General features: G+C 49.4%; 1 protein-coding gene across 1 annotated transcript in view; it reads right to left on the bottom strand.

Moving 5' to 3' along the window:
- The window catches only part of IGSF5 (immunoglobulin superfamily member 5), a 129,100-nt gene that overhangs the window by 42,812 nt on the left and 65,261 nt on the right, over nucleotides 1–21,027 (bottom strand). The window contains exons 2-4 of the mRNA XM_063956593.1: nucleotides 12,846–12,925; nucleotides 5,323–5,643; nucleotides 3,593–3,892 (exon numbers count right to left, since the gene is read on the bottom strand). Coding sequence (XP_063812663.1) covers nucleotides 3,593–3,892; nucleotides 5,323–5,643; nucleotides 12,846–12,903 — 679 coding nt within the window. The 5' untranslated portion in view covers nucleotides 12,904–12,925. The remainder of the gene's footprint in view (nucleotides 1–3,592; nucleotides 3,893–5,322; nucleotides 5,644–12,845; nucleotides 12,926–21,027) is intronic.

Raw genomic sequence — 21,027 nt, 5'->3', positions numbered from 1 at the left:
GGCAACCAATATTCCCGATGTTTCTCAATTTCTGTGCTGCATTCACATTTCAAATCCGAACGCATCGCTGGGCGGCGCTTCACATGCCGGACGGCCTGGCCCTGTGCTGGGCATCACTCAGCATGCGATTTTAAGCAGTAGCAGTTCTGCAATTTTGACAAAACTGCTACTGAAGCTGAATCAGCTCTCGCGTATGGACAAATTTGGTCCATATAGTCCAATAAGCATGCCATTTACACTCCATTCACATTCAGAATGCCGCCGCTCGGACATGCGTTACTCAGATTCAGGCCCCTCTCACTCACAGGTGACAAATAATGCAATAATGCAATGGGGTCTATGCATGAAGCAGTGAAAAGAGTGGAGAAGTGAGCCAGTGGAGAAGTTGCCCATGGCAACCAATCAGCATTGAAGTAACATTTATAATTTGCATACTATACAATTGTACGGAGCAGCTGATTGGTTGTCATGGCCAACGTCTCCACAGGCTCACTTCTCCACACTTTTCACTGCTTCATGAATAGACCGCTATTAGTCTCTAAATAGCAATGATACGTCTTATATTGATGTATTGTATCTCATTAGATACACTTACTGTTTTACTAGGCCTGCCATAATACCCCTTTATTCAGGGACACCTATCATTTATACAGGTTCTGTGGCTAGCTAAATTCATGCCTGCTTTTCACCTGGTTTTAATCAGCCACAGAACCTGTGTAATTCATAGGTGCTCCAGATTGTACCGCTTTCACATCACAATGCTGTGTTGCACCCAAGAATTGGAAACGGGTCCTTCCTGTGTGCAGGCATTGGACCCTTTCAGATTGGCTTACCGACCCGGCAATATGCCGGGTTGGGTTGCCATCGGGACCGGGAACAGAGGCGGCATCAAGGGCGGGTGCGGAGGCGGCGCTGGGAGATTAGATCATCTCCAACGCCGCCTCTGCCTATACTGTGAACGGGTCCCAGGTGGCACTGCACCTGACCCGGTAATAACCCGGGAATAACCCTTCTTTATTCACGGGAATTCAGGAGTGACTCCTTTCACACCGCACAGTGACCCGTGTCGAACCAGCAATGGTTCCGGTATGAATGGTCTACCATGTTATGGTCAACAGTCATTAGGTCGACCACTATTGGTTGACATTGGCATGGTCGACATAGACAGATGGTCGACACATGAAAATGGTTGACACATGAAAAGGTCGACCTATAGTGGTTGACCTAGTGACTGTCGACCATCCAAACGGATACCCCCAGCAATATACCTGGTCGATACCGGGTTATTAGTGAGGTGGGAAAGGGGTATAAACGGGATATTAGGAAATCCTGTTTTCCCATCTTGTGTATTTGTGGCCGTAAGTTACTGTAGAACAGGAGGTCATCCCCTTCTCCCTATTCATACCAATATCATGTCTGATTCCAATTCAGTAAGTGATTGACCTCTTGTGGACATTCCAAATAGTCACATAAGTAAAGGTGAACATTTAAAAAATAGTATATATTAGGGGTATGTGTAAATATCAACAAATAATATGGGAAAACTTGTTATATTTATTATCCTGCGATCAAGGGCATCCCTGCTTCCTATTTCTAAGGAAAAACCATAAACGATCACTTAAAATGTTATAATGTATATAAAGTACTTAGTTTTAAGAGTAAATTCTGCGCCATGGCAAAATCATCTTGGGCTGTGGACAGAGGGTGTTATCACAAAAATAAATAAAATAAAAATAGTGCGTCGACCATTTCCCATGTCAACCTTTTCATGTGGTAGACCTTTTGTCAGTGTTGACCTAATTGATGTCAACCATATGGGGTGCCGAATCTCTGCCGACCTAGCCATTGTAAATCTTTTATACTGTACCATACCCAAACAAATTTTGGGAGTTGTGTCTACAATGTCTAATCTTAGGACTTTGGGGGAAATGTACTAAACAGTGCTAAAAGTGGAGAAGTGAGCCAGTGGAGAAGTTGCCCATGGCAACCAATCAGCTGCTCTGTATACTTTTATAATATGCAAATTATAAATGTTATGTCAATGCCGATTGGTTGTCATGGGCAACTTCTCCACTGGCTCACTTCTCCACTTTTATCACTGCTTAGTACATGTCCCCCTAAATTTACTAAGTAGCAGTTTTGCTGTCAGTTTCAAACCGATGGACATTTAGGGGCCTATTTATCACCATCCGCATCCAGGATGCGGATGACAGGTGATAAAATCGCCCCAACTCGCACTGCGATAATTGATTACATCGCAGGGATGTATCAACTAGCGCATGCAGGGACAGAGCTTGCGGTCAAGCTCTGTCCCTGCGATGATACTCTGCAGCATCATCGGGGTATTTTTCAGAAAATATACCCCGATGTCCTGCTGCGCATGCGCCGCCCCCGCTGACATCGCCGCTACCGCCGCCGCCCGGTTGACTCCACCAGTCACGACTACCCCCGCGCACCGCGGACCCCCCCCACAGAGGATCAATATACTCACCAGTCTAGGGAGCCGGTCCGCGCTGTTCCTGCTGGGCTGCCCGGCGCTGGATCCTGTGCGCTGCGGTGACCCCCCTGTGCTGTAAAGTGCGCTGCCGCTTTGCAGCATCACTTTACTGCACCGTGGTCACTTTGCAGCATATGGGGGACCCGGTGCCCCCGGCAGCGCTCACCGGAGCAGCGGACACCGGCTACCTGGACAGGTGAGTATGATTTTTTTTTTAAATGTATTTATTTATATTTACACATTGATCAGCTTGTGTCCATCGGACACACAGAGCTGATCACTCTGCCAAGTCCCCGCTCAGCTTTCTCTACCAGGGGCAGAGAAAGCTGGGCAAAAGGGTGCACATCACAGTGCTGCCCTGTGATCTTGCCAGCCTGAGCTGGCGAGATTATCACAGGGCACACTGCAGAATTTTTTCACATTTTTTTTTTTGTAAATTCGGCCTCATCACATTTCCCATTATAAGTAGGAAATCTTCCGTAGAAGCATTCTTGGCTTCACACCAAGATACATATTTCCTCCAGATACGGTGATAGTGCTTCGCCGTTACCTCCTTCCTAGCTTTGATTAGAGTAGCGATGACTTCCCCCGGAATATCTTTCCTAGCTAGGATTTGGTGTTCAACCGCCACGCCGTCAAACGTAACCGCGGTAAGTCTTGGAACACACAGGGCCCCTGTTGCAACAGGTCCTCCCTGGGAGGAAGAGGTCACGGATCTTCTGTGAGCATTTCCTGAAGGTCTGAATACCAGGCCCTTCGAGGCCAAGCTGGCATTATGTGTAAAAAAAAAAGGAAGCTCCGCCTGCTGTAATGTGTATAAGTTGACTCTACCTGCCGTAATGTGTAAAAGGGAGCTCTGTGGCCACGCCTCTTTCACATGAAACCGCACCCCTATATTTTCTAGGCACGCAATAGCCCTGATTTGTATGTAAGGGGGGGAAGGGCGCCGATGCTGTTTCTTGCACACAGCGCTAAAATGTCTAGTTACGGCACTGTTAGCATCTGCAGGCTTTTATGCAAAAAACGTTTTTTTTAAAAAATGCGTGAGGTTCCTACCAAATTGACAATACAGTATTTACCATCAGACGCACTTACCTTGGATTTGTTCACGTACTGCCACATTGACCGTTGCAGACTGCGGCTCATTCAGCGTGGATATTGAGGCCAGGCAGGTTAAATTCATATCTCCATCTGGGTTGATGGTAAAAGTGCTTACAGCACTGTCTGCCCCTGTAGCGTAGTCCGTGAAGTAATATAAATTACTCGCTAAAGTATTGTTCATTTTCCAAGTGATGGCAGGAGCTGGAAACCACCCCGAGGCATTGCAGACCATGCTTATATTGGTGTTTGGTTTCACCGTGACGCTCCCATTGGTTATCTGAACAGATCCATTAACTGAGGAAGGAGGAAAATATTACCAATGTTACGAATATGTTATAACCATATTAACATCATTTGGAACCCAGAGAGAGACTCCAAACATAATTATTAATTTATTAATCTTTGCTTTGGGTCCCCTAAAAATGACCATCCCATATAACGGCGTATCACGGTGAAAACCCCTAAGCAGTGGTTTTCTTCCCATTGCCAGGAGCTTAATTCTACCACTAAGGAGTTCTAGTGGAGTGTGCGTGCCTGCCATTGGTTGGCGCATGGGCAAGTGTATTGCATCAGATTTATAGATCCCAGTTCTAGGGAAAAATCCAGAAATTATAGCCTGTAGCCCACAATTGCTAAGCAATCTACTTTAACTACTTTCCCGGTAGGTTTGGGAGCCTCCCGAGAGTCTCACAGTGCCCTGGAAGAGTGGATAAGTGTCCCGCATCCTGCCCACTTCCTAGATAAGTGGAGAGGAAGGGAGATAATACTGGCAATCGCGGTTCCATAGGGAGGGGGCAGCCCAATATGATGTAATTATTGTTATTTTAGCCCGATTTGCGGCATTTTGCCGACGCGTAGAGCCCCGTCCTCTGCATCTCCTCTTCAGGAGACAGACAAAGTTAATGCAAGTTTGCTCAACATTGTATTAGCCATTTGGATATCAAGCTCCGAAAAGCTTGCTTTTTGGGGCCTGTTCTATTGCAGAAAACCGCAGCCCCAATTCTAATAAATGTAATATAAGTAGATTTTCCGCTATCTCTCAACAAACAGCTTATCGTTGCATTGTTTCATTTAAACAGTTGTGCGCCTCGATCCTACATCCCCTTATAAGTGCTTGTGATGAGGTGGAACTATCAGACTCCTCTGACCCATGAGGCCATTCTCAACATGGAAGGTCCTCAACATGGACCTTTCTGGAAACTATCCCCACCAGTTAGAACGTTTGTGGCACGTGTAGAACTGTCAGCTAGAAAAGGATTGGCAGCCACACAATGGAAATCATTTGATTCGACCCTCTCCATGGAATGTAAAAGATCAATTCTATTATTTAATAAAATAAACAAACATACAAAACAATGACTTAATCAGGTTTAGGATTGGTTCAGCAATCAGTTTGGAAGATCAAGTGTTCTAAAGTGAATATCTATATAATATACGGATATAATGAATGCGGGGGCCCAATGGTTTTCAGTTTTAGGTTTTTACTTTTTTACCGTTAGAGTAAATATTTTTGTTTCCCTTTTTTTCTTTAGTGATTTTTTTTCCCATTGTTTCCCCCGTTGCAGACAGATTGCAATATCTACACAGAGTAAGGTTTATACAACATGTGATCAAGACAGATTAGAGCTTTTGTTATGTTGGAAAAACTTCAATAAACATATATATAGAACACAAAAATAACCCAAAAATTCTAAAAAGTGACATGTGTAGAACATCATACACACCCTGTACAGTGAGGTAGGCGTCCTGAAATGACGCAGAGAGGCTGCTGCATCGTACTGTTCCGGAGTTATTTTTGTTGGCGTTGATAATTGTTATCTCCGAGGTAAAGGCTCCATTGACGCTATTTGTGCTATTCCGTGCATTTATGTTATTGCTACTCACAGTAGTCCCTGCGTGTGTGATACTGACAACAAAGATGTCTGCTAGATACCACGAAACACTTTGCCATCCTTCCTTTACCGTGCACGTGAAGCTGGCACTAGAGCCCGTCAGGACAGTAACATTCTGAGGACCTTGTAGAATTTCGGAGCATGACCCATAATCTGTGGAGAGGAAAACATATTGTAAGGAGGGGAATGGAGGCAACAGTTTTATAGTGGAAAGAGCAGGGGCCCCCAGGAGCACAGAGGTGATGAGTGACGTGTTAGTGATGTGATGTGAGGAGAGGAATGGAGGCAGCATGGAGCAACAGACTGAGAGTTATATAGTGGGAGGAGCAGCGGTCTCCAGCAGCACAGAGTATATCAGGTGATGAGTGATGTGTCAGTGAGGACAAGGCTGCATGTGACAGGGGCAGTGACATGATGTGAGGAGGGGAATGGAGGCAGCAGGAAGCCACAGACTGAGAGTTATATAGTGAGAGGAGCAGGGTCCCCAGCAGCACAGAGTATATCAGGAGATGAGTGATGTGTCAGTGAGGACAGGGCGGCATGTGACAGGGGCAGTGACATGATGTGAGGAGAGGAATGGAGGCAGCATGGAGCAACAGACTGAGAGTTATATAGTGGGAGGAGCAGCGGTCTCCAGCAGCACAGAGTATATCAGGAGATGAGTGATGTGTCAGTGAGGACAGGGCTGCATGTGACAGGGGCAGTGACATGATGTGAGGAGAGGAATGGAGGCAGCATGGAGCAACAGACTGAGAGTTATATAGTGGGAGGAGCAGCGGTCTCCAGCAGCACAGAGTATATCAGGAGATGAGTGATGTGTCAGTGAGGACAGGGCTGCATGTGACAGGGGCAGTGACATGATGTGAGGAGGGGAATGGAGGCAGCAGGAAGCCACAGACTGAGAGTTATATAGTGAGAGGAGCAGGGTCCCCAGCAGCACAGAGTATATCAGGAGATGAGTGATGTGTCAGTGAGGACAGGGCGGCATGTGACAGGGGCAGTGACATGATGTGGGGAGGGGAATGGAGGCAGCAGGAAGCCACAGACTGAGAGTTATATAGTGGGAGGAGCAGCGGTCTCCAGCAGCACAGAGTATATCAGGAGATGAGTGATGTGTCATTGAGGACAGGGCTGCATGTGACAGGGGCAGTGACATGATGTGAGGAGGGGAATGGAGGCAGCAGGAAGCCACAGACTGAGAGTTATATAGTGGAAGGAGCAGGGTCTCCCAGCAGCACCGAGTATATAAGGAGATGATTGATGTGTCAGTGAGGACAGGGCTGCATGTGACAGGGGCAGTGACATGATGTGAGGAGGGGAATGGAGGCAGCAGGAAGCCACAGACTGAGAGTTATATAGTGGGAGGAGCAGGGTCCCCAGCAGCACAGAGTATATCAGGAGATGAGTGATGTGTCAGTGAGGACACGGCTGCGTGTGACAGGGGCAGTGACATGATGTGAGGAGGGGAATGGAGGCAGCAGGAAGTCACAGACTGAGAGTTATATAGTGGGAGGAGCAGGGTCCCCAGCAGCACAGAGTATATCAGGAGATGAGTGATGTGACAGGGGCAGTGACATGATGTGAGGAAGGGAATGGAGGCAGCAGGAGGTCACAGACTTACACATATGCAGCAAGATCTGTGTCTATATCTGCACATGCTGGAGGCCACCCAGCACAGGGCAAGGCCACCCAGCATGTGTAGTGCCGCCTCACAATGCGTCTGCAATTTAATTGCGGATCCAGCAAATTAAGGTTGACCCTTGGCAGCGCAGTCAGTCAGCATGCAGCCACCCCGAAAACGCTCCTGGCACTTCCATGCTTTGGGGACATTGTAGTAGGGCAGAAGTTTCTTGTCACCCTCAATGTAAATGGTATGAAAGCTGTGTAATGTCCCTGCTATTAGGATATGGCACTGGATGAAATGACACAGGCAGGAACAGGACCCCGGGACAGTTATTACAGCAGGCTGCTAGTCTGAGATAAGATACATTTCATATTAGTAAAACAAGAGGGCGGCGGGTGGTGATTACGCAGAATGGCGGAGCGAGCAGAAAGGATTTCCATATACTAACAGATACATTTCCTACTAGTGACAGAAGATGACGCAGGACACAAATGAAACAGAGCGGAAGAACAGCCGCAGATTGGTTGGAAAAGGCACACGTGGGCAAATCTTTGTGGGTAGTTCTTGGTTTGCTTGATCCTCCACATTGTGAAGGATCATGGGATCAGGGCTGTGAATTATGGGTATCTTCCTCAGTTATCTCATCATCCTCATCCTCATCAACACTAATATCACTGCCACACAGCCTGATTTAGTGTAGGCTGCTAATTGTTGTGGCCCTGAACATATAACTTCTCCAAACAATACAACTAGCCAGCACCGACCACTGTATATAGCCTGGGGTGATAACTGCTAATGAGGGGGGCACAAAGTGTGGGGTACCCACAGAAGTAGCAGCTAGCACCAATCTATGCCAGGCCACAGTATAGCAGGGAGTCCTGCAACTGGGAGTACCACTATCACACAGTAATGTACTTTTTGGTCAGCACATGTCTGAGTTCCCTAAGGGAACCAGGCCACAACAAAAAGGTCTTAGGGGGTCATTCCGAGTTGATCGCTCGCTAGCAGTTTTTAGCAGCCATGCAAACGCATTGTCGACGCCCACGGGGGAGTGTATTTTCACTTTGCAGGAGTGTGAATGCCTGTGCGGCCGAGCGCCTGCAAACACATTTTGTGCAAAACAAGACCAGCCCTGTAGTTACTTATCCTGTGCGATGATTGCTGCGATGAATGACACGGTAATGACGTCAGATACCCGCCCAGAAAACGCCCGGTCACGCCTGCGTTTTTCCAAACACTCCCAGAAAGGTCAGTTGACACCCAGAAACGCCCTCTTTCGGTCAATCTCCTTGCGTTCGGCTGTGCGATTGGAATCATCACTAGAACCAGTGCAAAAACACAAAGGACTTCGAAACCGTATGACGCGCGTGCGCATTGCGGTGCATCCGCATGCGCAGAATAGCCATTTTTTTCACTGATCGCTACGCAGCGAACAACGGCAGCTAGCAATCACCTCGGAATGACCCCCTAACTGTCTAACTAAATGCCTGGAAATATAATAATTTTACTTAATTTACTGGAACCTATGGGGCAGATTTATCAAAGCTTGAGGAGAGATAAAGTCAAGGAGATATGTAAAGTACCAACCAATAAGCTCCTAGCTGTCATTTGTCTAACACAGCCTGTAGAAAGACAGAAGTTGATTGGTTAGCGCTTTATCTCTCTCCACGTTATCTCTCTCCAAGCATTGATAAATCAGGCCCTATGTTACTCCTTTTCATTGTAGTCCCCTTTGCTGACTCTGTTAAAAGATACTGGGGGTAATTCAGACATGATCACTGCTGTGCGTTGTCGCACAGTGGGCGATCAGATCTGAACTGCGCATGTGTATGCACCGCAATGCGCCGACGCATCAAATGACTGCACCGGGCATCGGTGCCTAGCGACGCGACGGTGCGAAAAAAGCGATCGCACGGGCGATCACTAAGGTGATTGACAGGAAGAGGCCGTTCGTGGGTGGCAACTGACCGTTTTACAGGAGTCTCCGGAAAAACGCAGGCGGGACCAGGCGTTTTCAGGGAGGGTGTCTGACGTCAGCTCCGGCCCCATTCAGCAGGATTACACCGCAGAGGAAGAGTAACTCCTGGGCTGAGCAGAGACTGCACAAACTGATTTTTGTGCAGCTCTGCAACAAATGCGATCGCACACCTGCACAGACCTTATCCCCTCCCCCTGTAGGTGGCGACTATCTGATCGCAGGGCTGCAAAAAATGCAGCCCAGCGATCAGCTCTGAATTACCCCCACAGATCTCAACTTATCAGTATTAGTAAAAATGACAGTTAGGAGCTGATTGGCTGGTACTTTATCTCCGTCCACTTAATCTCCATGCAAGGTTTAGTAAATAGACCCCTTATTTATTAGGACTTCAACTGCCATCAAATGATTCAATTATTATAACTACCACTAGTTATCACTAACTAATTTATATTATTACTTCTAATATTATTATTAACTAATTATTAACTAGTTGTTTAATCTGTCCAATGTCTTACAAAGGGGGTCATTCCGAGTTGATGGCACGCTGCTGATTTTCGCTGCGATCAGGTCTCTACTGCGCATGCGAATGCACCGCAATGCGCACACGCATCGTACGGGTACAATGCGGATCATTGCTGAAGTATGGATTTAACGAAGAATCCATTCGCACAGCCGATCGCAAGGAGATTGGCAGGAAGAGGGCGTTTATGGGTGTCAACTGACCGTTTTCTGGGAGTGGTAGGGAAAACGCAGGCGTGTCCGGGCGTTTACAGTGCGGCTTTGTGACGTCAATTCCGGCACCAAAAAGGCTGAAATGATCGCAAGGGCTGAGTAAGTCCAGAGCTACTCTGAAACTGCACAAAATGTTTTTGCAGGCGCTCGGCTGCACAGGCGTTCGCACTCTTACAAAGTGGAAATACACTCCCCTGTGGGCGGCGACTATGCGTTTGCATGGCTGCTAAAAACAGCTAGCGTGCGATTAACTCGGATTGAGGGCCAATGACCACACACAGTATGGCATTTTCTTGTGTAACTTATTGTCAGGTTCTGTGGAGGAAACAATCTATCCTGGGAGAGAGCAATCTGTAACTAGTGAGAATTGACGCATGATTGTCCCATATGTCTCCCCGGTATTATTCTGTAGACCGCCATACGTCTCGATGTTGATGGTTTATTTCAGCAGTGACAAATGTGGGCTTTTTGGCTATATTTTATCTCCTATGACATTCTCATTTTCCAGCTTTTTATTTCTCACTGTTGAAGGCTCGGCGTTTAGCACAATATCACACTGTCACATTTGTGTGTCCTAGAGGGACGGGAGAGCACAGCAATGAGTGGTCACAATATATCAAAGTCACACTAAAATAATAAAATACAGGGAACCAAAGGGTTGTTGTGTTCCCTAGTCACGGTACTGCCAACTAATGCAGTTATGTATACAGATAATACTGTTTAAGTATGTATCAAAGTAAAGCAAATGATGCTATGGTATTAGGTACTAAACTTATTTTTTCATCTATAAAATGAGTTATTAGTGATGAGCTAAAGAGGTTATTGATGTTTCCACGGACAAGATTTCAAGGCTTAGGCCCAGATTTATCAAGCCTTGGAGAGTGATAAATTGCAAGGTGATAAATGGGTCTATTCATGAAGCAGTGAAAAGAGTGGAGAAGTGAGCCTGTGGAGAAGTTGCCCCAGGCAACCAATCAGCTGCTCCGTACAATTGTATAGTATGCAAATTATAAATGTTACTTAAATGATGATTGGTTGCCATGGGTGACTTCTCCACTGGCTCACTTCTCCACACTTTTCACTCCTTCATGAATAGACCCCATAGTACCAACCAATCAGCTCCTAAGTGTAATTTTCCAAACCCAGCCTGTAACATGGCAGTTAGTTGCTGATTGGCTGGTCTGTTATCACCGTGCAATTTATCACTCTTCAAGGCTTGATAAATCTGGGCCTAAAGGAGACATACACTATTTAATCATAATATTTAATTCAGTTGATTGGGAGGCACATCAGCAATGGGACATCTATAGCTGAAGAGGATTCCCAAGGGTAGACTTGAGCATCATGTGATTGTCTCACATCCAATCCTGTGGCAGCATTGAGTTGGGATTTTGTGTCTAGAGGTGTTGATATTGCAGAGGGGATGCAGTCAAGACTCTTGTGTTCAGCATCCCGACACTGCTCGGAATGACGACGCCGTGATCCCGAAATGGATCGCAATGCCGGCGCCGAGATCCCGAACACCGGTATCCCGATCAAGCCGGGATACAGTGGTAAGCTGCGAGGAAAGGAGAGAGAGTTGGTTTAGGCTGTGGTGGTGGTGGGTGGGGGGGGGGTTAGGCACCCACGGGGAGGGTTAGGGTAAAGGTGGGTACAGACTTAGCAATGAATTAAACAACGTCGCTCATTTTGACATGTCCTGAGCAACGTTGTTTACTTTATTGCTAAGTGTGTACGCCGCCTCCGCCGCCGAGCGATGCTCAGCCCCTCGGGTCGTTAACGACTCTCGTTGATGGCCGTGCATGCAGCTCAATTTGGACTGTCGTCCAATAACTGCATGCACGGTCCGGTCGCAGCGTGACTGAGTGATATAATTTGCATATCGCTCAGTGTGTACGCACTGCCGCCGCCGTCCCCGCAGGGAAGGAAACACACTAAGTGACGCCGCTTAGAGAGCACTTCGCCTAGTGTGTACCCAATCTCATAGGCTGCAGGGAGGGAGGGGTTACGCACCCCCGGGGAGGGTTAGGCTGCGGAGGAAGGAGGGTTAGGTTTAGGCTGCAGGAGGGGGATTAGGGTGGGGCACCACTGGGGATGGTTAGGGTTAAGCTGCGGGGGGGGGGGGGGGGATACAGTTAAGTTCAGGCTGCAAGAGAGTATGGTCGGGGGGGTTAGGGATCAGGGTTAGGTTAGCTTTTCAAGAGGTGTCAGGATTTATGCTCCGGGAAGCCGCTGTCAGTATTGTGACAGCCGGCATCCCAAAAGCTGGGATATCATATGTATTCCTTGCAGAGTTATATAGGCACACACCAGCGGATGACTCATACTATGGACAGCCCAGTTACTTAACCAGTGCTGTTGATTTATTTATAGATAGAAGGTACAGTCGTACTCACTGTTACATGCACACTGATGATGGAGCATAGCTTTAGCAGAGCAGAGTGACATACACAGCTCACCAGCTGGGGAGTGTATACAGCAAAAGGGTAGCAGTCTAGGGAGGCTGAATATGCATGCATTAAGCGGGTCTCTTATAGGAGCTAAACAGGAGACTTCTGTCTCCCACCATGTCACTATATACAGTCTCAAGACAAGATGGCCCCTGCATATGCTCAGTGCAGATCTCAGTGGCCATCTTGGGATAAGGCATGAAGCTTTTCTATGAGAACAAGAACACAGCAGTATGCATAGCAGCGCGCTCCTCTTTCAACAGATTTAGGATTCAGGCTGCTCTTAGGCACAACAATTTTCAGGATTCACAACTTGTTTTAGGAATGGCAACAGATAATTTGGTGTTGGGGAGGGTCTCATTAAAGCCACAGGTCAGTTTTACTTTATTTTTTTACTAGTGTTTTTTTTTTTTTTTATGTATAGCAACATAGTTAATATAGTTAAAAAAAACACCTCCAAACACATGGACATATGGATAGATGTAATAATAAATATATGCTACGCATATTCCCGCAGGAGGCCTATGGCTATAGGAGGCTTACAGTACCTGGTATAGAGGTGATGACTTACCTGTTACTAAGCACAGGAGTACAGTGATCAGTGTCCAGGTCTTTCTTTCACCGTCCATCAGCTTTTATCTCACTAACGTCCTGAAACAGTGAATTTGCAGGGAGATTATGCAGAGCAAATGCTAACACTCAAATAAATGGAATTATGGAGTAAATATGCTCGCAGGTTTTTGTAGTTTGTAACAAATTATTGATGGAATGAGAACATCATGTTGTATCGGGAGGAAATTAATGTACACAACAGATGAGCAGATCAGTTTCCAAGAAAACTTCCACCAAGATTTACAGTATGTTACTCAGCATTGTCCCTTCCTCATGCTAACTTACAAATTGGGTGTGTTAGTGGGGAATGGGAACTCTCTCATATTCCAAACTGCAAGCCACTGGCCACTGAGTTCTTCAGATAAATGTGTATCGTATTTATTAACAGTTACTTCTATAGAGTCTGCATAGTCCATAGTACTTTACAAATTGGGAACAAAAAGTATGAGAACAAGACTGGGTAATAACAGACAGATACATTCTTGGGTATTGCACCAGGGGGTGGAACATGTCACTAACTTGGACCATTTGGAACTTGGATAGCTCAGTGTTCAGTACAATGGGGGTCATTCCAAGTTGATCGCTCGCCAGTTTTAGCAGCCGTGCAAACGCTATGCCGCCTCCCACTGGGAGTGTATTTTAGCTTAGCAGAAGTGTGAACGGTTGTATCGTAGAGCGCCTGCAAAAAAAAATTGTGTAGTTTCAGAGTAGCTCAAAACCTATTCACTTCAGACTATTCAGTTCCAGATTTGACGTCACAAACCAGCCCCGCGTTCGCCCAGCCATGCCTGCTTTTTTCCTGGCACGCCTGCGTTTTTCCGCACACTCCCTGAAAATGGTCAGTTGCCACCCAGAAACGCCCACTTCATGTCAATCACTCTGCGGCAAGCAGTGCGACTGAAATGCTTTGCTAGACCCTGTGCAAAACGATATCGTTCGCTGTGCCCGTACGTCGCGCGTGCGCATTGTGCCGCATACGCATGCGCAGAACTGCTGATTTTTAGCCTGATTGCTGCGCTGCGAACAAATGCAGCTAGCGATCAACTCGGAATGACCTCCAACATGACCTATTTGAGTGAATGGAGGGATGGTGCCCACACACGGTACAATTATCGCATGCTATTTGATCTTTTTAGTTCAAATAGGATTGCATCTAGTTCAAATAGCAAAGTTTGTACTGTCCCTTGCGATGCGCGCTCCCGTCTAGTCCATATCTCAAGGCAAAATAGTATGTACAGGCAGGTATTTTTGTACTACAGCACACATAGTACACTCTAGTGTAGTCAAAATCGGATGTAGTTCAAATAGCATACCCCACTTAGTCCAAATTGCATATCACACATTTATAGGCTCAAATCGCACGTAGCACAAATAGCACCGTGTGTGGGCCCAAATAAGTCTTGTCCAGCTATATATATATATGGGGTCGGGATCCTGGCAGTCGAAAGACCCACGCCAGAATTCCGACACTGCTCGTCTGTAGGGGTAGGCTTAGGTTGCGGGGAGGGGGGTTAGGTTTAGGCTGCGAGGAGGAGGGGTTAGATTAGGTACCCCAGGGGAGGGTTAGGGTTAGGCTGCGGGGGGTGGAGGGTTAGGTGTAGGCACCGGGAAGGGGGGTCAGGTTTAGACACCACGGGGAGGGTAAGAGTTAGGCTGTAGGGGAGGGTGTTAGGTTTAGGCTGCGGGAAGGGAGGGTTAGGGGGCCATCGGGGGAAGGTAAATATTGTCCGGATACTCATTTTTATGTTTTACCCATTTATTTTCTATTGAGGTTTGGGTCTGGGTGGCATTTATATACAATATATGTAGGATAGATATTCAGCATAACTATTCCCTTACTTTATTATATTAGTATAAATATTATTGTTATAAAATCTTACACTTAAAATACTAGATTTGCTATATTACTTTATATTAGATTAATGTCTCTATTATCCTACCCTTTCTCTAATCACACATGTATTATACTGTAAATCTCATGACCACCTTTCTTTAAGTCCTAACTCTTGCACAAACATTTTCTAAGAGTGTGTTAAGCTACTTCTAACTGGACTTTATCATTTACCCTAACATTTAAATTCCAGTCTCACTATAACTCTTATTCTATTTAATCTCCCCCTGAAGAAGTCGTCCCGCGTGATGGAGAAACGCGTTGAGGACACGTACAGTTTGCAGATCCATAGCAGTCATGTGTCCACTCTCTGTTCATTATTTATTTATTATTTATTACCAGTTACCTCTATAGCGCACACATATTCTGCAGCGCTTTACAGAGAATATTGGCCCATTCACAACAGTCCCTGCCCCAGTGGAGCTTACAATCTATATTCCCTATCACATGTACACACAGACACATTCACACTAGGGTAATTTTTTTTATTGGAAGCCAATTAACCTACCAGTATATTTTTGGATTGTGGGAGGAAACCAGAGTACCCGGAGGAAACCCACACAAGTACGGGGAGAATATACAAACTCCGCTCATCCTTGCTGTTTCTTCATGTATCACTGTGCTGGAAGCCAGAAGTCTGGTATTGCTGGCAGCCAGCATGAACTCCTGAACAAGAGCACGTTCCTGTGTAGGAGCCAAGGTCCGGGGCCACGGGGGCCCACACTTCAGGAACGGTGAACTTAGATCACCCGGTCTCATTATTACATTATTAGGTGCACCTGAGGATTCCACATTACTAGTACTGGCTGAACACCGTTGTTTCCTTTAGGAACCGTGTACTGTTTTTAGCCCAGTTGGATACTGTTTCCATTTTCGGCAATTTATTCCAGAGACTTGGCGAGTATAACAGCTATTATTACAACACTGACGTATGAACACGGGTTTATTATAGCCAAAGCTGTACGTGCAATTTATTTTACTTCTGTGTAGCGGCTGGAGTTTTTGAATGTTTTCTTAGTGACTCCGGGAGTCATTTATATGTATACTGTTTTAATAAATTGTGATTTCAGTTTAAAATTTTTGAGTTCAGTCTCTGATGCTGAATCCCTGACGCTACGTCATGTCCTTGTTTGGCCCCTTTGGACGAGCATCCCTCTATTTTGGTCAGCAGCAGGGAATAAAGATCAGCGCATTATTATACTGCGTGGGGCCTGTACTCTTTGGCCGCAGGACTAGTGTTCCATACTGTGGCTCCAATCCTAAGCTTACTCTAAACAAACCTATTTATTAAAATGATCGTGACCATGTCAAGAGAAAACTTTTCACTGTTATTTTTACATCACCTTTACCCGACAGATCTGGCGGCCATCTGCAAACGGCACACGCTCTGCAGAGAGCAATTGCAGACTGTGTTTGTGCTGCGCCATACATGGTGGACATTGAGAGCGTGGACAGATTTATCCGTCCGTCTCTCTTTTTGTGAAATTGATATTTCTGGGCAACAACTGTTTGGTTACAGTCGAGACACACGGAACGGATCCGTCTGGTAGGAGTGTCGTGGCCGTGTCGGCTGACTTCCCTGCTCATTTGGGGCCTGAGGTCAGAGGTGGGACGTTTCTGATGGATCACTGGATCCCAGCATGGGGAGGGTGTAAGTCCCTAAACAAATGACAATGGGTACAGAAAAACAGCGAGCGGTTTGGCTTCCACATAAGCATGGGCGGATACTCCCGGTGGTCGGTTGTTTGTAGAAGATGAGAGTATACTGACAGTGAGAGACAACAAGAAAAGGACAAATATTTTGTTTCTCCTGCATGTGCCATTTCTATTCTATTTCTCCATAGATTCTCGTGTACTTTGAGTGGGGTTGGGATTGAAATGCCGGCGGTTGGGATGGAATACCGACTGCGGCATCCCAATTATCAGAATCCCGACGGGTGGTAAGTATACTTGCCTTTCCCTACTGCCCCTTACCCTCCCTTCTAGCAGCCTAAACCTAACCCTCCCCCCACTCCCGCAGGCTAACTGTAAACCTTCCTGGGGGTGCCTAACCCTAACCCCCACTCACCGCAGCCTAACCCTATTCCTCCCACCGCAGCCTAACCCTATTCCTCCCACCACAGCCTAACCCTATTCCTCCCACCGCAGCCTAAACCTAACCCAAACCCCCGCCCCCCTCCCCCACAGCCTAACTCTAACCCTCCCTGGTGGTAAGTATACTTGCCTTTCCCTACTGGCCCTAACCCTCCCTTCTAGCAGCCTAAACCTAATCCTCCCCCCCACTCACCGCAGCCTAACCCTATTCCTCCCACCGCAGCCTAAACCTAACCCCCTTCACCCGCAGCCTAACCCTAACCTTCCCCCCGCAGCCTAAACCTAACCCAAACCCCCGCCCCCCACAGCCTAACTCTAACCCTCCCTGGTGGTGCCTAAACCTAAACCCCCTCCTCGCAGCCTAAACCTAACCCTCCCTTTCCCCCTGCAGCCTAACTCTAACCCTACCTGGGGGTGCCTAAGCCTAACCCCCTTTACCCGCAGCCTAACCCTAACCCTCCCCCCGCAGCCTAAACCTAACCCAAACCCCCCACCCATACTCCTCCCCTCAGCTTTCCTGTCTGACAGCCCAGAGGATGCTCGTTCGGGATATGGTGACCCTATTCGGGATCCGAGTACTGTGGGGATTCCGGTGTCGGTATTCTGACTGCAGGGATCCCGACTGCCGGGATCCTGACCAGATCCCGTTGAGGGAACTCAGTGATTCCTGATGTGAATTTCAAATCTAAGTTTCAGCCATGGTTGGAAGATTTCTGTGCTCCCCAACCCCCCCCCCCCATCCCCCATTCCCCTTCCAGAAAGGTGGATCTCAAAAGTTTCAAACAGTTGGGAACCTCAGACACACACCACCTACCCAATAGCACAGCCATCTGCCTCTGCTGATGGCCTGATGGGCCCAAAACCTTGATGAGCAGCTCCGCTCTGCACGGCCAGCATGCAGAGAGGCAGGGACGTGCCATGTGAGGCATGAACACCGAACACTTGAGGCATGGCCACGCCCCTTTTTGTGCAGATGTGCCATGGGCGTGCACAGACCAATGCTGGTGCTGAAATACAGCCCTAGTCCGACCTAAATCACTGAGTCAGAGCACCATGCCAATCCGTGAAAAACTTCCATCTCCTATATAGTAGCCCAGATCTGTGACTTTGTGCCTCATTTGCTAACGCTGGGCGGAGTCACATCGCTGGGCGGAGTCAAGCCATAGATCTGCCCTAATATATATAGGAGATAGCCATAGGAGATATGTGAGACATGTGAGCATTGGATACATAACTGAGAACACTAATACTGACCGCAGGTTAAAGATCAGAGTGGCCGCGATTGTGCAGAGACAGCAGCACCAGGTTAAGGCTCCAGCACGGCTCCGCCCCCCCTCGCCAGCCATTGGTTAAGGCTCCGACGCGCCCCCCCCCCTACCTCCACCAGCCATTGGTTGAGCCATTGGCCAGATGCCGGCAGGACGCACTGTGATTGGCAGCTCGTGCAGCTGCCACTGGAATGATTGCCTCCTGCTGGGTCACCACTCACACAGGGAGACGCTGCTGCCAATGGGACAGCGAGAGACAGCCCGTACGCTCCGTCCCCTGCCACTGAGCCCCACCAGGTAACCGGCCTCATCCCAGCGACAGCAGGTTAACGCTCCATCATGGCCCCGTCCCCCCCCCACAAGCCATTGCTTACGGCTCCATCGAGGGCCCGCCTCCCGCCGCAAGCCATTGGCAGCCCGTTCAGTTGGCACTGTATTAATTGACTCCTGCTGAGTCCCTGCTCACACAGGGAGACGCTGCCGAACACTACGATACCACGCGAGGGACAGTCTGGTAAGTTGCCCGTGCCCTCCCTCCCCTGACACTGGGCCCCCCCTAGTAACCAGCCTCACCCCCCGGACCCGCTATATGGAGGGAGCAGGGGATGCTCTGTAGCACCACACCAAACCGCTCCTCAGCCAGTGCGGGATCCAGAGCGCTATGAGGTTCAACCTCTGCCTTCTCAATGTGGCCTGGAGCAACAACTACATGCCCGGCCGCAGCAGGGCCGGTAGCAGGCGAATGGAGCCTGATGACAAGGGGGACAGCCTGCACATCATCCAGAGGCTGGAGTGGCTGCACACCCACATTACCCGTCACAGGCAGGGTAACTGTATATGTACTAATGTATGTTGCCTCTGTATTACATATATACTATACCTACCTCCGCCCCTGCACCACCCGCAGCCCCTCAGGACCCCCTCCCCCATCCACCGCAACCCCACCCCTGCCCCTTCACCACCCACGTAACCTCAGACCCTCACCCGCACCCAACACTACCGGACCCCCAACACTGGCTGAAACACACTCGCCCCTTCCCCACCCGCAACACGTCCGGAACCCCTCCCACATGTGCAACAGCCCTGCACCTGCCCATCCCCCACCCCCAGCACCTTGAACGCTACACCAAACCCAACACCACCACATCCCCTCCCCCAGTCCACCGCCCCACTCACACCAACTCTCGACCCCGTCTCCCATCCACACAGCCCCCCACATCTGCCCCCCTCCACCCGCAACATGCATAGACACTCTCCCCCATACGCGGGCACCCCTGCACCTCCTACATTCTGTACATCCTGCCCTGCAGGCACTGTTCACCCTCACAAAAGGCCCTACGCCCCCTTCACCATCAAACACACTTTCAATCTCAATATAATAGCCCAGATCTGTGACTCTGTGCCTGGGCCTCTAATGCTGGGCGGAGTCACAGATGTGGGCTAATCTAGGCAGATCAGTGACGGCTGGCAATGAGGAGCAGCTGGCACGGGCATGGCACAGGCAGGGGTGTGTGAGGGGGTACACGTACAAACAGACGGGCACCGGCTTACTGTGTGCTTGATCCCAGCATCAGCACGCTCAGCAGGGGCTCGCTGGCGCAGGACAGCTTCATTCTCTGCCACACACACCACGCTTCTTCTCGCTGCTCATGTCCCCAGTCTTCTGACCAAGGTCCGGTCCAGCCACATCCATCGTCCCCCCGGTCCCGCGGCAGTGATGTTAGGCCAGGAGGCGACTCTCCGTCTGACGCTGAGCGGGTCTCACTCCCACTCCCCTCCTGAGCCCCGGCGCCTCTCCCCTGCCGCCTGTCACAGTAGCCCATACAACGGCCTGACACAGCGAGGAGAGAGGCAACCCTGCTCCGCGTTCCAATTGCGCGGAGCAGCGGTCCCCGTTGCAGACACGATGGCTGACTGCTGTGCCCAGTGCAGCCGCTGCATGTGGGGCAGCTGGCGGGGGAAGATGTGAGGCAGAGCGGGTTACGTGGGAGCAGGGACACCGCAGACTGCTGTGCTCCCCATCTGCCCAGACAGTGCTACACTTACACTGACACTGAGCCCGCGGCCCAAGCGGAGGAACACCCGCAACCCCCGACCTAGCGCCTCAAAGAGACAGTACGAGAGACATGTGTGTGCGGGAGCTGCTGCTGCTGACAGATCATAGGGGAAGAGATTAGCAGTGTACCCTCCCCTATCCGCAGTCATCCCTCACAACCACCCCTCACCAACCCCCAGCACCTCCTGACCCTCTACCCCACCCGCGGCATCCCCGCACCCACCCATCCACCACCCGCAGCGCCTTCGGACCCTTCCACCATCCTCCACACCTGCCCCTCCACCACACGCCGCTCCGCCACCCCTCCCCCACACGCAGCGCCTCCAGACCCCCTACACCACCCACGGCCCCACTCCCCTGCCCCTCCCTCAAACACAGAACTTCCCAACTGCAGACCCCCCTCCACCCACAACATCTAGAGACACCCTCCCCCATCTGCGGTCATCCCCCGCAAACGCCCCTCCACCACCCCGAGCACCTCCGGTCCCCCTCCCCCACCCGCGGCACCCCAATCTCCTCCACCACACCCGGTACTTCCGAACCCCCTACACCACATGCCACCACCACCCCTCCCCCACCAGCAGCACCTCCTGACCCCATCCGCCGCACCCCCACCTCCACCCCTCCCCCACATGCGGCACCTCAAAACTCCCTACACCACCTGCCGCCCCCACTCTGCCCCTCCCCCACCCACACCACTTCCCAACCCCTTCGCCATCCGCGCCCCCTACAGAAACCCTCTCCATCTGCGGTCCTCCCCCGCAACCTCCCCACCCCCACACGCTGTGCCTCCTAGCCCCCTACCCCACCCGCGGCACCCCCGCCCCTCCAC

This window comes from Pseudophryne corroboree, chromosome 2 (genome assembly GCF_028390025.1).
Source record: "Pseudophryne corroboree isolate aPseCor3 chromosome 2, aPseCor3.hap2, whole genome shotgun sequence".
Classification (NCBI taxonomy): Eukaryota; Metazoa; Chordata; class Amphibia; order Anura; family Myobatrachidae; genus Pseudophryne; species Pseudophryne corroboree.
The sequence above is the reverse complement of the archived record's forward strand: the minus strand, read 5'-3'. Positions and strand labels throughout refer to the sequence as shown.